The sequence below is a fragment of the Diorhabda carinulata genome, chromosome X (genome assembly GCF_026250575.1).
Source record: "Diorhabda carinulata isolate Delta chromosome X, icDioCari1.1, whole genome shotgun sequence".
Classification (NCBI taxonomy): domain Eukaryota; kingdom Metazoa; phylum Arthropoda; class Insecta; order Coleoptera; family Chrysomelidae; genus Diorhabda; species Diorhabda carinulata.
The window spans coordinates 19179832-19197159 of NC_079472.1; the positions used below are offsets into that span (position 1 = coordinate 19179832).

The window sequence follows — 17328 nt, forward strand, 5'->3', positions numbered from 1 at the left end:
GATATACATTGTTTCAAAAAAATCAATGAATTTCTGTTTTTATTATAACGAAAATGTTATTGCAGCTTAGAGCTCTTAAAATTGATTTTAAAAGGTGCCTCACGTTGGGCAACTTTGTCAATCGAACATGCTGATAACATTAATTTTGATAACCTGATAAGAGTTCACCGATATAGTTATTTTAAAAAAATGGTGATTTCATTATATCCTTTTGTCCCTTCTTACAAAATTTACCATGGTGATGATAATATTTTTTAACGCCATTACAAAGTAGAGATTCCAATGAACAAAAAGCCCTCCGACTTTTTAAAAAAAGCTGTTATTTCAATGCGAGAATTTTCAATTTCAAAATTTCCGTGGTTTTTAGAATTTTTGAAGTATAACACAAGCAGAAGAAGGTAATAATAATAATAATAAATATTTATAATAAAATTAATTACAGTTCTTTTGGGACATGAAAAGAAAAGTTTTCATTAAATTTAGTGAGATAAAAAAAATTTGTGAAAGATAAACATAATTAGGTGAAAAAAGTGTGAATATTATACAACTTTTTCCTTATGACTAGCAGTTTTTTAGAAAATCGAGGAGAACCGTTTTTACCCTTAAAAACTCACCCCCTTTCACTTTCCGACCTCAGATCATCGGTAAATTATTTTTTCTTTCGTTTTTATTCACATCTCTTCCATTTTCAATGAGTTTTCGTTCCAGTACTTGATGCAAAAAATTCGGGGATGATTAGAAGACGTGAAAATAATGCTGTGATTCTCATACGACCCCTCGTTTCTGAATTATAGGCATTTAAAGTTGTGAAATCAGAACTTATATTAAAGAATATTTTGAAAATATACATTCGAACATTGTAAATTTTTTAAGGAGAATTACGTATATCCATATAGTGTATTTGACAGGATTAATAATTCTACACTACTATCTGAAGGCCAGGGACGGCTCATGCCCAATGGTTAACAATCTGTAACTTTTACGAGGACAACCTGTACAATTTAAAAATAGTGAAAATGAGTTTCTCAATGGATTTTTAAACAAGAAATTTGTTTAACTCGTTTAACCAGCAAGACTCATTGGTTTTGTATATAAATAACGAGTTGATCATACATTTGTTGGACAAGTACTGTTAACTGATAAAGCTGGTTTCACACGAGACGGTTTTATTAATTTCCATAATTTACATTTATTGGTTGATGAAAATCCTCATGGTACAATTCAAGCAGAGAATCAATATCGATTTTGTGTTAATGTGTGGACAGGAATAGTGCGTAATTATTAATTATGTTTATATTTTTTGGATAATAACCAGAATGATCAACGATAGTTCATCCAAAAAGATTTCCCACTTATGTTATGTGATATTCCTCTAAACATTCGCAGAGCATGTAGTTCATGCACGATGGAGCCCCTCTCCGCTTCCTAAATGATGTAAAATATCATCGTAATAACATTCTTCCTAATAGATGGATTGATCAGGAAGGTCCATTTGTATGGCCACCACGTTCCCCTGAATTAAATACAATGGAAGATTTCCCATGTTTATAGTTCAATAACTCACTCCCGAATTTTTTTGCATTATGTCCTGTAACATCCGTTTAACATCAAGTTAAACCCAATAGAACTTGTATAGGCTCGATTAAATGAGGCAACAAGAAACAATATTACTTTCAAATTAAAAGGCATAAAAATACGTTTCATTGTGCCTGTGTCACAAAAGAATATATCGAACATGTAGCACTAAAATGAAATTTTCATTAAATTAACAGTCGAACCCGTATTTAGGCTGATAAATTAACTCCTATATAAAATGTGTCATTTAAATTTGGTTGTTTTGTCATTTTGACAGATAGATATAAAAGGTGCATCGTTTTCTATCACCGATAAAAACGAGTATTCAAGTATTTAGTTAAATATTGTTGATAATTGAAATTGAAACATTACAACATGAGTCGTTTTGGGGAAGTTTCGACTGAACAAATAACAAAAAATATAGAAAAAGTAACCCCGCAATCCACATAAAATACTAAATCGTCAATATGGAGACAATTTTTGGAGTTTTTTTAGGTACGAAATTACGAACCGTCAAAAATAATTTCGTTACAGAAATTAGCAGATATATTGAAGGATTGGGCCTACTATATGAAAAAGAGAAATGGAGAAGATTATGAAAAATATGCAGTTAAATCAATTTGGAATTCAACTGCGAAGATGATTCAAGAAAAATGTTTCGATAAATACCATATTAAATTTGATCCTTTTGCCGACTTAACTTTCAAAGAAGCTCGTGATACGAGAAATGGTAAACGGAAAGAATTACAAATTATTCCAGAGAGAAAAAAAGTAAGTTCTGTAGCATTGAACAAGAAAAATATAGTATAAATGACAAAATTGTGGAATACAGACAGAGACAGACAGACAGAGGTATTACAAAAAAAGATTCATTTATATAGCTTCTTATGACTTAGCTTGGAGGGAAGGTGAAGCTGCAAACTGTGAAATTAACCATTCTAAAGAAGAAAAAAAACAGGGTGGAACTTCAACAAGAAGATTTGAATACAATACAATATTTTCAAAACAAAACAAAAATTCTATAGGTTGGTACAAAAATATTTTACTGGGTATTAATACGTTTTCTACTTGGACCAAATATCCTGTGACTATAATTGAACTCGACATTACAAATAATGAAATTACCAATCATTCGAACCGTGCTAGTACAGTTTCCCAGTTAGCCAAAGCAGAAATAAGTAGATAACCAACAACTTATAAAGATAACGCAACACTCATCATCATCTCCTATTAAACCCTACCTCCAAATTGATCCTGAACATCTCGAAAATCTTATTAGTTCCTTGCGAGCCTCGAGTGAGAAAAATCAAATTGAATATTCTAAATATGTGAATACCAGAGACGAACATTTTTAAATCAGTACACTAAACCAAACAATTTATAATAATTGTGGTATTTGAATAATTTAATTGTATCAATATAGATAATTATTTATATTAGTTTTGTTCATTCATATATTCTATAATTACCAAAACATACTCGAGCTTCTTTTTTAAGAATAAATTTCTATTAAACTCGAAAAACTGACATTTGACAAAATCAGTCAGTTTTTCTCATAAAATTACTGATTGGCAAAATTATTTCGTTACAAAAAGAAATTTATTCGATAAAAAAAATCTCTTGCGTTTTTTACTGTTGATAAATTTTTATATTCCACTTTCCTGCCTATCGAAATTCATCATTTGATTTTTTATAATATTTTTTTTATGGAATAAAGTTGTTTATTCTATATACGTCATTTCTACTATAATATTTTTACATCTAAATGATTAGGGACTGGAATTACTCGTAATAAACCGTCTAATCAAAACCAAAAAACCATTTAGTACGTATTACAATTTTGACACTAGAAACATCACTATTTATATATATATATATATATAATATATTAAATAATTTGATTTTAAAGTTTTGATTCGACCTGACGGGTTTTCCCTAATAAGAGAAAAGTATACATTCTTACAATTATATATACACATATTTTTTTGTGACTTAAAATTCGTATAACAATCATAATCACTTGAGATTCTTGTAATTCCGCAATGAATATTACATTGTTTAAATACTAACTTCTACTTTTATTACTATTGGTTTGAATTTACGATATGATAACATCACAAAATGCCGCTTAGAGCGGTTATGCCTTCACTTTTACAAAATAGGGGAATGTTTTTATCATAAATGAACACTATTTACACATATTTACTAGATAACTGTTTAGCCAGCTCCGTATATTTGAGAAATTTCGAATGTGGACTTTCCTCGAATCCTCCTGGAGCTGGGGGACTTTTCGCTACAGTCGACCCGGTGGTTACGCTAGGAGGTAGCGCCGTGGTACTTTTTAAAGGGACACCGGTACTAGAGGAACTAGAGGGTTGAGAAGTCTTTAATGCAATGGGATCTGGGATGACGCCGTCTTTGACGAAGTGCATTTTCGATAAGTGATGTCGGTAAGCTCCTTTTGATATAAAAGGCGTATCACAAAATGCGCATTTCATAATCGAATCTGACGTCATAACAGCATCGTTACAAGCCCAACTAAAAGCTAAAATTGCACCTGGTGTTGTACCACTTACAGTTGTAGTACTGTTCGTATTAACCGTCGGATTCACGACCGTTGCTGAAGGATGATTTCTGTTGTTGGCGGGAGTTTCAGTCTTATCGCAAAGTTTTTGCAAAGCCGCTAGAGGATGACTAGATCCTCGTTTATTTCCTGTTTGATTCAATTCGTTAGTAGAACCAGTGCCTGATAGATTATCGAACATGGAGCTCAGTGCACCTAAGCTTCCGCCCGGTGTTTTTCTATCACCATTCGTACTTCTAGGCGTTCCCGATCTTTCGCTACTCGCAGGACTAGCCGTTGAATTTCTACAAGGACTATTAGGTTGTCCCGCTTCAGCTGGTTGACGAGGACTTGCGATAGGAGTTCTCCTTTTTTCATCTTCTTCTTTAGAAATATCTCCGTTACTATGATAACTATTGCGATCATCATCCTCGGTTTCATTCAGTTCTGATTTTACTTTTATTTCTGGAAACTTTTCTCCTCTTTCTGTTCTTTCCTCATCTTCGATTTCTTTTTTTATAATAACTTGTTCTTTGTCTGTTTCGTTAGATGTATTTTGTTTGTCTACAAACGGAGATCTTTCTCTTTTAATATCGGGAGTGGATCGTGGTGTACTAGTTATAGGAATTCCAGGAGGTTCCATTTTTCTTTCGGGAGTGAGTGAATCGACCCTACTACTCCCCCTCTCGGACATTGAACTCGATTCACTTCCACTCCTCTCTCTTCTGGCGTACATTTGATTTTGTTGTTGTTGGTGATAATTTCTAAGGAGGTTCATCGTTTGTGCGTCGACTAGTGGTTTCGTGTAGTCGACACTTTCGTCGATACCCAGTCGCTTAAGTATACTGCTACCCATTGGTGCTTGGGAAGGACCGTGCCCAGGGAAATTTGGATTTTGCCTCGACCGCGAATCGAAACTTTTCTCGATTAACTTTTCAATAGCGTTTAGCACCGAAGGCGATGAGACATTATTATTTTCAGTTGTTGGTACTTCTTTTGCATTGCTTTCGGTTACGGATGGAGATCTTTGTTGGGGAGATGGAGATTTATCTGAAGGAGTTTTGAGTTTTTCTCTGTTTGGACTCTCCGGAGGTAGAATATTATTGGACATTAAAGCGTTTTTTAAAAAATTCCTTTGGTTGTTAGTCATACCACCGACACATTGTCGAATGTGATCTACGAATTGAGAGGTTTCTATTTTATTGCCACATTTTTCACATGTAATCCTACCTGCACTGGCAGAATCTCTTAGTTTATCCAATATTCCACCACTATCTCCGTTTTTGAACTCGTGCTGTGCTCTTTCTAATTCTAACAATTTTCTAACCGGTAGAGATTTTTTACGTTTTTCTCTCGTTTGTCTCCTTCTCCCTCCGCTTTCTGTTATCGACCTCATTATATGTTCCTTATAATGTGAATTCTTCACCATGTGATTACTAAGCTCTTTTAAAGAGCTAAAAGCTTGATCACATACTTTACAAGTGAGAACGGCACTCACGTGACTACTAGTTGCACCTGGTGGAGGATTCCCACCTCCGCCAGAACTGCCTCCACCGCTACCCCCTTTTGGATCATCCGACGACCTCCAGGAAATAATTTGTTCTTGGGATATAATATTAGTATAGTGTTGAGTTTGTTGCATATGGCTTGTCATTTCCGCTAAAGATCTAAAGCTTTGTCCGCACCACATACATTTAAGTATCTGCCTAGTTTGTTCGGCACCTTTTCCCAACCACACATCTTGTCCTCGTACTAATTTTCTTGGAAGAGGCATTGTTTCTTTGATCAACATATTCAGATCTGATTGATTCGGTTTCATTGAATTGGTTGAGGAAGTACTAGTATTGGTATTGGAGGGAGAGGAAATAGGGGGTTGGGGAATGAGATTGGTTGATTGCATCGACGGGACGGGAACATTAACGCCGCAATGTTTAGCCTCTTTCATGTGCGTCGTCATTGCGGCTAAACTAGGAAAACTTTGTTTACACCAAACGCACTTGAGGACATCTTTGGCTTGTTCAGCACCTTTGTTCAACCAATGTGATTGCCAAGCGCTGTGTCGGTTATTGACTGAATTCACAGGCGCAGCGTTTGCTATTGTCCTAAAGAGATCTTCTCCTCCGAGCTTGCTCAATTCGCTCATTTTTTCCAGAGCTTTCGTTGCATCGCTTGGAGCCGAACTTATATGCTTCATTTTACCGTTCCAAAGTTCGGCTGTATTATTTTTAGGAGATAAACCGGCAGCTGCTACTGCTGCTGCGAAGTAAGGCATATGGGAAGCACCTAAAGTCGGTGGCCACTGTGGAAGGGTCGGCTTAAACTCCGCAGTTCTTGGTTTCCTTGACACCGGTTGAGTCATAGGTTCATCTGATGTACGCTTGCGACTACTAACGGACAAATCTAGAGGAGCTCCCGTTTCGCCTGGAAGTGGAGAGTTTGGTTTTCCGAAATTGGTATCAGAATCACAGTCACCGGTCTCACTTTTAATATGACTTCTCTTACTAAAGTCCAAAATTGCTTCTCCTGTAGGAGATTGCATCGGTTGATCGATTGGTGAATGATTGAAGCCTCCTGGAGGAGATGAGGAAGACGATATCAATGGAGAAATTGAAGATCTAGGGAAATTTGGTGGAAGCGGCGATGTCATCAATAGCCTATGAGATTGTTGTGCCACTGCAGCTGCTGCGTTCAGATAAGCGGCCATTGCAGCTGATTGTGGTGGTAAGAATCCGGCAGATGCTGGAATCGTTGGTGGTAGAGCTACTCCGATAGGACTTAAGGAAGTACCCAATGGTATACCACGAAGTAACGCAGCTCGTTCGGATATCATATCTGATTCTTCAGTTGGAGATGGAGGCTGAACTGGATAGTCTGTAGAATCTCTGGAGTTGGAACGAGGCGGTGAGTTTCTGAAACAAATGAAATATTTCATTAGTTATTTTCGAGCAAATGACGGACCACAAGCAAATATCGATTTCCTCTGTTTTTCGATGCTTAGACGTGTACAGTACTGTATTCATTAACTTATTTTTCAATTTTTTTTAATCATTTTATACAAGTTTTTTGTTAATATTATCATTTATCATGATAAATATATATATATTACCTGCACAAACTTGTATTCCCACTGGGAGATCGAGGACTATTGGGACTCAAAATATCTCCTGGAGGCGGCGACGAAACTTCATCTTCATTCTGAGCAGGAGAAGTTGCCGAAGTTGGAGTCATAGATTCCAATTCGTCTTCTCCTTCTATCTTTTCACCTTCTTCTGGAGATCCTTCTTCTCCTCCTTCCCCTGTAACAAAATAGAAACATTTAAAACTTGTGTACGCAACTATAAACAATAATGCAGTATTTGTGAAAATATTTCATATTTCATTACAAACTGAATGAATTTTTGAATGTCTGTAAATTTCTTCCAAAGAACTGAAAGAAGCCGTTATTAGAGTTTCCTATTATAATTAATTAATTTGGAAATTTATTGAAAATATTTAACAATTCCAGGTGAACATTTTTATAGCAGCAATCACTTAAATTCATCACTCATACCCTCAAGTGTTAACATAAGCAGTAACTAGTTTGAATCAGTTTGTGATTGCAGTATCTGTCGCGAAAGACAGATGTTGAGTAAGTTTTGCTTCAAGATGAATAAATATATAAATTTGTCTATGGTGATGATGTAGTAGCTTCGAAGACTTTCAACAAGTGGTATAAGGAATTTGAAAGTGCAAATAATTTAATTGAAGGTAGGAAGGGCAAATAAAATCAGTAAAACAGGTGATACATGTACTAGCAAATTTATGAAATTATTTACGAAAGATGAGACTTGAAAAATGCTTTCTTTTTCATTATGACAACGCGTCATTCCTCAATTCACTTTTAATTCGTAAGTTTTTGGTTAAAACTCTTATTTTATGTCCATATCCATCGTAAACACAAAGTTTAGCAAATAAACTTCCCAAAAGTGCTTTTATTCATTGATTCAAGTTTGAAATAAGTTATTTTATAGTGGTATTTTGGATGAGATTAAGTAAAATGTTATTCAAACCAGTTATTTTGTTTTTAATATATCAATGCATGGATTTTTCCAATCACCTCTCGTATTTTGAGAATAATGATCATCAATTGGAGATTCTCTATGAAATATAATCAAAATTCTGATTTTTCTTCAAGTAGACTTGATAAGTTTTCCAGATAAGATATTTTTGATACATCAAAAATGAAAAAAAAACATTATAGAAGTGTAAGTATGTGAGGTTGCTTGAAACTGATGATATTTTTAATACGTTCTCTATCAATAATTGAAAAATTATTTAAAAAAAAATAATTTCGATACTATCTGCTGTATATGTGCGAGTACATGGCTTGGAAAATATATTTAAAACAGAGTATAAAAAGCCATCAATTAAAACAGCGCAACACCTGGTATATTCGACAACGAACCCAACTAAAAACGTGATAGTTCAAGGCAAACAGCAGATGTCATTTCTTGAATGATTTAATGTCTTTTTGGTAATAAATAAATCGGTATTAATGTGGTATCTTTTGATTTACATCATATTTCATAAAAAGTCCTTGTAATTCTTGACGTGTGCAGATGTGTTAGTGATAATAACACGTTCCTCCCTTCTCCAAAATACTTTTGGAATAGTTACGAAGATTCCCGTTTCATGAATTGTGATTCTCTACAAATTTTATTATATTATTCTTCACATATTGGAATCACATTCATATTGAAAAATTTACGAATAAAAAAATACTTATATTTTAGAAGAATTTTCTCTCTAATCGACGACAAGATAATGAATAAAAAAATAGAGGAATTAAAACTAAAAATAATGAAGAAGTGTAGGCTATTGTCCACAGTTTCTAATCAATTCTTGTTTTTATATACATTTGTATGAAGAAAAATAAAGATAATCACCGTTCTTTGTTTGATCTACACACATTCACTTTTCTCTTATACCCGTAATCCTAAAACTTGAACTCATCACTCCATAAAATCTGTAGATTCATTGATCTGAGCTGTTTTCTGTAGAACCGTGAGTAGTCGATCCAGTTTACCCAATACAATAGGTTTATCTTTAGCGGTTACGGTATGATAGACGCATATTTTCTGTACTTTGTAGTCCACGGAATGTCGAGATATTTTTAATAGTACGATTATTTTTCCCCAGATTCTATACTATGAAGACTTGCGATTAATGCACAAGTTTCAATCAAATGTTTGTTAGTTTTCCCTCTTTTATCTGAATTTGCGAGAATGAAAACAATTCGTACCTATACGAACTTCACAAAAAGATACTTTTGTCCAAAAAGTATAAATCACAGCGTCTCATAAGTTTAATTGGGACTAAACTACAATCATATACACCAAATAAATAATTTACAGCTAAAGAATAGTAAATCAGCTGCCCAGTAATTATTTATACACATTATAGATACTGCTAGTTTTAGAGATATTGAAAAGTAAAAGTTATTGAACGAAAGAGACGTTTAGTATACTAACAAAAACAGAATTTTATTAACCAAGGAACAATCAGAACATCAACAGAAAAATACGTAAAAGAAAAAACTACGCTACTATATATTCTCGAGATGCAAATTTATATATCAATAACCATTAACCATATGCAAATAGAAATTCTGTCATTGATCTTAGAGATTTACATTATTCAAACGGTTCAAAGTTCTTATTATGACACAAAGATGACGCCACAAGTATACAAATGAGATTTTTGTTGATAACTAACCTTCAAATACCAAATTGTAGGATTTTTGAATCGATATGATGTTTGATGTATTTTTGATTTATTTTCAAAATATCTGTATCCAAAATTTGGGTCGTTTCGAAATTGTGACCGTTCATTAATTGATTAGCTTAATGAAAATGTGATTAATAGGATCCGATCACGATATAATGCCAGGATCTAATTGGTGAGGTACTTATACATTCTTTTCCAGTCCCTTTTGCTTGGCCATAACGTAATCCAATGGTAATATGTTTGTAGAATGGTTAACTTATTAGTATACAGCCCAGATTTTATATTTCCTTCAGTTGAGTTCACTTTAGTTCTTTAAAGTTTCCTTTTCTTTTCACTGATGTCATGTACGGTCCCAATTTTCATCATCTTTTCTTGGTTCGTTTTCTTCTCTGTTTATGTTCATTATTATGGTATATGATTACATAAATTGAATTTATAAATTTTATATTCGTTCATTTTTTTCTTTTTACCTTTTTATGTCTTTCACGAACTTGATATAGTTTTTGTATACCACCTTTCTATCTTTGGTAACATGTTCAATCTTCACTGCTAAACACTGATATCTTTTTAGCGGAATTTTTAATATTTTAATGTCTCTCTACTTTTTTCTTTCATTAATTCTTTTGTCATGTTGTGAAGTCTAATAATTGATTCCACTGGTTCATTTATTAGAATTAACAACTGTCTTTCTTTAAAAATGTTTAGAAGTGAAACAATTTTGATGTGTTTACAATGAAAATATATAATAATTTTGAAAATAGAATACTAACCTTTTTCAAAAAATTCGTGACTATTGAACAAAGCACTTAAGTATCTACAACAACCGACTTTTTCTCATTAAAGTTAATAAACTACTGATTTCTAAGGAAACTTCAGCACCTACTTGTTGTCTCCCCTTCCACTGATATTTATTTTACGGTCCTTTTAAGAGATTACTGAAGCAATATTCAGTTTACTTAGATAAGTATGTGCCTTAACAATCGTAAATATCATGAGCTGTAATCATAAATTTAAATCACTGTTTATAGGAGCTTCATCCAAAAAATAATAGTTAAAATACCAGAATAAGCAAATGCGTTAAAAGTGACCTGAAACAATTTTATAAAAGATTTCATTCCTTTTCCCTTTCATTTATATGTATTTTTTTCAGATATTTTCAAAAAAAATTGATTTTACACTTCTCTCTGAAACTGTGCTTTTTTGTCACAGGTTTTGGTTTTTCAACTCTTCCCACAAGTTTTCTACTTCACCAATTAGTCCTAATGTTTCTTCTTTCTTCTTCATGCGCTACTCATTCTACCCAAATTTTGTTGTTTTTTTATTTCCTTCTTTTTGCTTTATCACTCTCTTTATTAGGCTTTCTGATTTTTTTTGGGTACCCTCAACATTTTAAACATTTTCAACAAGTTTGCTTTTTAATGGTTCCTTCTCTATAAATACCTCAATTATTATCATGTCCATCATCATTAGTTATCTTAAAGGTTTTCAAAAAATACATCACTTCGTCTTAAAGACTACAGCCAAGTATTCTTGTGATTTAATTGAGTATATCCATCCAATAGCAAGGGTTAAAGTTACCCTCGAAAATTAATAAATATAACTGATAGTAGACGCTAGTGTTTATTGTAGGAGCCCTTCGAATAATCTAGAACGGTGCGAGAACTCAAGGGGTCTACCCCTGCTGAATGTTCCCTTACGAAGTTTAGGCCTGAATGATAAGAAACAAACTGTGACCAATTCATAACCGAAAGACCAAATTTTTCTTTAAAAAACAGTATAGATCATTAATCAAGACCAAAATCTAGAACAACAGCTACTGTTCATAAATTATAAACAAACTCACCAAACAATAAAGAGGACAAAGTTGTACGGTACTTTAGAATTTTTAGGTGTATCAAGGAAACTAATAAGAATGCTGAAACTGAATCTGGATAGAACCGAGATCAAAGTGTTGTCTGGAGGAAGGCTGTAAGAAAGTGTTCAAGGAAACACAACTCTGAAGTAGGGGAAACCCTTATCCACTTTACTTTTTATAGTCACATTGGAAGTAATCATGAAGAAAGACGCAAAGGTTTAATCCATTACCGGAAGCATCAAATTTTAACATATGGAGTCGTTATACTAGACAGATCCAGGTGATAATTAGAAGAAGTTTATGGTATATTGGAAAAGGAATCAAAAAAATTTGACCTTATGCTGAATGGCCAATATAAAAAAAAATAAAGACGGAAAACGAGAAGTATCATTTTGAAAAAGTTGATAGATAAAAATACTACAAATAAAGAAGGAGATTATAAAATCAGGATATAAATAGGAACAAAAGGAATATACACGTCCTAGATAAATCCGTAGAAAATATTTTGGTACGGTTACCAAGCACCTTTTGAATAATAATGAATACCATTTCGCCTAATGAAGCGTGGAACGTTTTGTTTCACTGACTGTGGTATTCCGTGAATTGAAAATATTAGAAAGTTATACAAGGAACACGAGTTTTTAAATCACATTTATTACAAGAAGTTGACATAAGATAGATAAGGAAACAGAGGAAAAATTATACTGTGCTCAGCATGAATATCTCCAAAGGTTCCAAAAACAGTTTTTGATTTTTAAAGCATCGCTGTTGGCGTTACACAATCGACGCAAAATATATGACAATATTAGCATATTAAGGTCACCTTGGCACTACAAACTAGATAATTGGGCGCGGGGAGGAATGTAGTGACATATCGTCGAAGGAAAAATAGTCGTATTGGTTTCTTCTTTTGTTTGTAATATCAATATTTTTGTTTTTAATGGATCCAATAATCCTGATGTTTAAATTAAGTATATAAGGAGGTTATTTACGAGACATTTAGGAGTTGTTATAGTTAGACGTCTACTGTAAGGCATTCACGTCAAGCATATATCAGTACTATAATTCTAAATACAACTAAAAGGTCTACAAAAACTTCCCCTTAACAAAAGGGCGCACTATTAAAACTCGTCTTACAGAGATTTCAACCCTTAATATAGAAAGTACGTCTGTAATATTATGTCCGAAACTATGTGACCATCTAATGGATCAATTAAATTCAATTGAATACATCTGGTATCACCAAAAAATAAAGTATATGATCTGAACATGGCTCACCAATTTTTAATACAATTACTATTAGTGAAAAATACGAAGTTAGTAGAGAAAAAATGATTAAAACAAGAGATTCATATATTATATTGTTTCCAGCAATTCACCAAGCTAAATCGCACCTCTCCTCAAATAGTGTCACAACTCAAAAAATTAGATAATCTCTCCTATTGTATTATTAGTGCTGGAAAACTTGGAAATCTTATCTCATATTATGTCAAGTAAATAGTTTCCATTGCGGTAACTTTGTCAGTTTTTTGAGTTATAACCCCAAAAATGAAAATGAAAATTAGAATAAATTTCAAACGCTTATTACTCGATAGTTTGTTTTTTGACACTATTTGAGCGGAGTTGAGATATCATTAATTGTCTTCAATGAATAACGCCGTATAATCAATCATGTTTTTGAAAGTTTTGTGTGTAATTGAATAACAAATTAGTAGATATACTCTGTCGACGGCAATATAATTCCGTCGCAACAAGTCTACCTGTAATTGTTGTCAAGAAACGTGTACATACATTATAGGTATCTACACGTACTCCGAACATCTAGTCTCGTCAGCGGGCACGGCCAGCAAGCACAGCGTTAGAATATTCTCAGCAAAGAGAACAAGTAGAGAGAAAAGAGAAGGCGGAGTATATCCATTCGGATCTAACCAATGAGTTGGCTATACGACTCAGCACATGTAGATACAACGGCTTACTGAAACTAATTACGTTGATTTATGTTGCTATTGTTCATTGTTGAACCGTGTTTGGACAGCGTATTCACGGCAGATATATACGTGAGCACGCCTCCCCGATGGACGACGACGATCTTCACTGAAGAACTGCGACGTTGCCGATTTAAATGTACACTGTACCGCCTTTTTTCTCAAAAACTTCGATCTTCACATTTAAGATTCAGCAGTACGCGATTATTGTGAAATTTCGATAAATTATATATACCAGGGGTGATCAAAAAAAGGTCAAAAGTCGATTAAGGAAAGAAACAGATGATAAAGAAAAGAGGCACAACATTTTGACATCATTTTCAAGTTTATTTAGATATTCATGAAATGCAGTACAATCTTATTTAACCAGTAATTTGGGCGTATGTTTCCACATCATTATTTTAATTGGGAAATAAGAGATAGTTTGTAGGTGCTAAATCTGTACTATAGAAAGGATGTCTCTACAACGCAATTATTTCCGCGCTGGTAATTATAGTTTTTTAGCCACCAGGATATTATCTTGGTTCAAGGAACAATTGGTACCAGAACTCCATTCAAACAGCGTAATTGTGTTAGATGAGGCCTCATCAAGATCAAGAAAAATCCATCAAATATACATACAGGAGTTTCTACTTGAACAAGATTTATATTTGGAGCATTATACAGGGCAAGCACCTCATAGAGGTTTTAGAAACAAAAATAATTACTAATAATTGTACTATAGACAAAGAAGAATGGTCACACTGTTTTAAGAAAGATTACAATACAAAAACTCATCCTCCGTTGTGGGACTGGTAATGAAGAAATGTTAAGAAAGAAAGAAAGAAAGGGATAATTCATCAAATTTTTCTTTCTCGGGTTTTCCAATCAAACTATGTTTTTTGTTACTTTGTAATAATACATTTCGTAATCTTGTAATAAGTACGATGATGAATTATAGTCCATTCGATTAGCAGGCGAAGCAATTTACCTGATTAATAATTATAACAAAAAGCTTCACAACGTAATTCCTAAAATAAATGTAGGCGGTAATGCTGAGGTGTCTCTAAATATATATTTTTCAATTATTACAAAGATTACTTCTAATTTAGTAATGATAGAAATATTTTCTTACATGTCCTACTCTAGGTTAGAAAAAAAAAAATACTAAAAATTTAGCAAAAACCAAATACGAACTATCCTGACTAGAATTTTTTCCTTATTCCCTTGAAACATCATAATGATCTTACCAGGTTAAAACAAGGTTAACTTTATTAGGGAAAACCTGACGAGGTCCACGCTAGGAGCGGATCAGGATAACCCTATTTAAAATAAATTTATTTTCCATCAAGTTTTCCCGATCATGTCCATATAAGAACCGCTCAGGATTACCTTATTGAGCTTCGACTTTTGGTGATGAAGCTGGTTTTCGGACTTCAATAAACAATACCAAAATAACTGTTGTACCAGAAAATATCGATGCTTTTTGTAAGATGGCCATGTGATATAACATTGACATTTGGCTGTTAGAAAGATTTGTTTGCGTTTGGATAGCGCCTAATTTAACAATTGCTCGTGTCGAATAGTGCAAAGAAATGCTGAAAAAATTCAATTTTGGTGCTCCGAAATACGTCTATAAGATCGTAACCAGTAATGAATCATGGACCTATGCATATGAACCCGAAACTAGACAAGAATCGACTGTATGGGTCTTTCAAGTCAAATCCAACAAATTTTGTTCGGGTACGAAGCACTTCGAGCAAATAATCGCTTGTTTTTTCGAAATAACTAGACATGTCGAAACCGTTTCATTAGAGTCATGTAGATCGGGCAATTCTGAATGATATACCAGCATTTGTTTACCACAAATGCTTAAATGTATCAAGGAAACCAATCGTAGAAGACAAATTATTTTCAACCACGACAACGAATTCTCACACTTCAAATATAAACGTTTTTGAACCGTCAAAACATCGAATTGATGGGTACAGTTCTTGTTTGGCACTCAATGCTTTCTTTTGTTTTGCTACACCTGAAGAAGCGGTTGATGTTTTCCAATCACATATTTTGGAGGTACCTCAATCGGAAAAGAAAAAATAGTTCGACAATTGATTCAAACGCAAGCAAAAGTATATTGATCTTTATGGAGAATATTTTGGAAAACAATCGTATCCTATTATAAATATTTGTTTTTATTTGTCTATTTCAAAACTTAAGCAGCCACCCTCGTAAACTAATGTACTACAAAATTTCAAACACTTCGTCTCAACAGCAACAATATCTGAGTTATGCCTGTTTTCCGGAACATAATACACACCTTACTAAATACTAACTGTTCCTCGGGAATTAGTAGTACCTACTTAGGCATCATCACCATTTTATACTAATATTGAGTCACTGAATATTTTGATGTCGATAGCTATGATTTAAGAAGAGTAAATTAATTTTTATCGCCTTCACTCAAATTAAATTGGTGCACTCGCTAAAATGAACGTTTAAAATTATGTATTTGTTAGAAAACTTATTTTTCTATAACAATTTATTGTATACTTGTTTAGAAATGAGACACATACTAACTAGCTTTCACAACAGAAATAGCGCATTCGTCTTCTACTCCCATAAATTCCTCATACGCCGAGTAAAGATATCGGCGACCTAAGGCTTATCTGCTCGTAGTAGGCAACCCAAACCTGTCAACATGTTGCACGAAATTCCAATTAATAAAATCAGCCTTCTTCGATCTCTGTACGGTCTATCTCCACTTTGAACTTTTTGAAAACAAGAAGAATACGAAGCACGCTTATACAGAAGCGCATTCTACTACACAAAAACAAATTCTTACATACTTGTGAACATGAAACGTGCTTCGATGGTTTTTACCAGGAAATCATATTTGTAAAATGTTTCAAGAATTATTTCAATATTTAGTTGTCATATTTTCCATCAAGGATAATTATTCGTTTTAATAATATATATAATATAATAGGAAATTGGGAATTAGAAAAAAAAAATACAGTTTATCTCGATTCCTTCCACACAACAACAAACTAACTGCCCTTGTATACAAATTAAAAATCTAATATGCCCTTTCGTCTAAAAAGGATAACACTAATTGATCCAGGACCTCTGTCTAGGATTCCGGTATACGTGAGTAGCCTTAAGTTCGCGTCAGACAAGGCTAATTGATAATTAAAATGCGCAGGGGTCAGCACATGCCAATCATTTGGAACTGCGAGAGGAAAGCTAGTCACCGCAGACAATGTTGCCACGTGTTAGATGTATTTATACATTGTGATCATATTTTGTACCCCTTTATTATTATTCGTCTGTCAAAATATAATTAATAATTTGCATATGGCTACACAAATTAATTTGTGATTATTATTAATAATGATAAGGTAAAATAATGAGAAATGTGATATACCACACGTAATTATTGAAATTATTAGGAATACGAGATAAAACTAAGAATGTTTTGTAACAGATTTTTGTACATCAAAGATTTGATAAGATATTTGGGATCATGAATAGTTTATTGAGGTTGTAAATGGCTGTTTTATACAGTTCAGTTCTACAAGTCTTCTAGACCCTTATCTTCAATCTTC

The 17328-nt window shown here is 33.3% G+C and overlaps 1 protein-coding gene across 5 annotated transcripts in view; it reads right to left on the minus strand.

Moving 5' to 3' along the window:
* Positions 1-3579: 3579 nt before the first annotated feature.
* The window catches only part of LOC130901309 (protein tiptop-like), a 355321-nt gene continuing 341572 nt past the window's right edge, over positions 3580-17328 (minus strand). For 4 of the 5 annotated variants that reach the window (XM_057812561.1, XM_057812559.1, XM_057812557.1 and 1 more), the window contains 2 exons: positions 7245-7434; positions 3580-7047 (listed from right to left, as the gene is read on the minus strand). In XM_057812561.1, coding sequence (XP_057668544.1) covers positions 3768-7047; positions 7245-7366 — 3402 coding nt within the window. In that variant the 5' untranslated portion in view covers positions 7367-7434 and the 3' untranslated portion in view covers positions 3580-3767. Of the gene's footprint in view, positions 7048-7244; positions 7435-10674; positions 10724-17328 lie in introns of those variants that run through there. The other variant, XM_057812560.1, reaches the window with a different exon arrangement.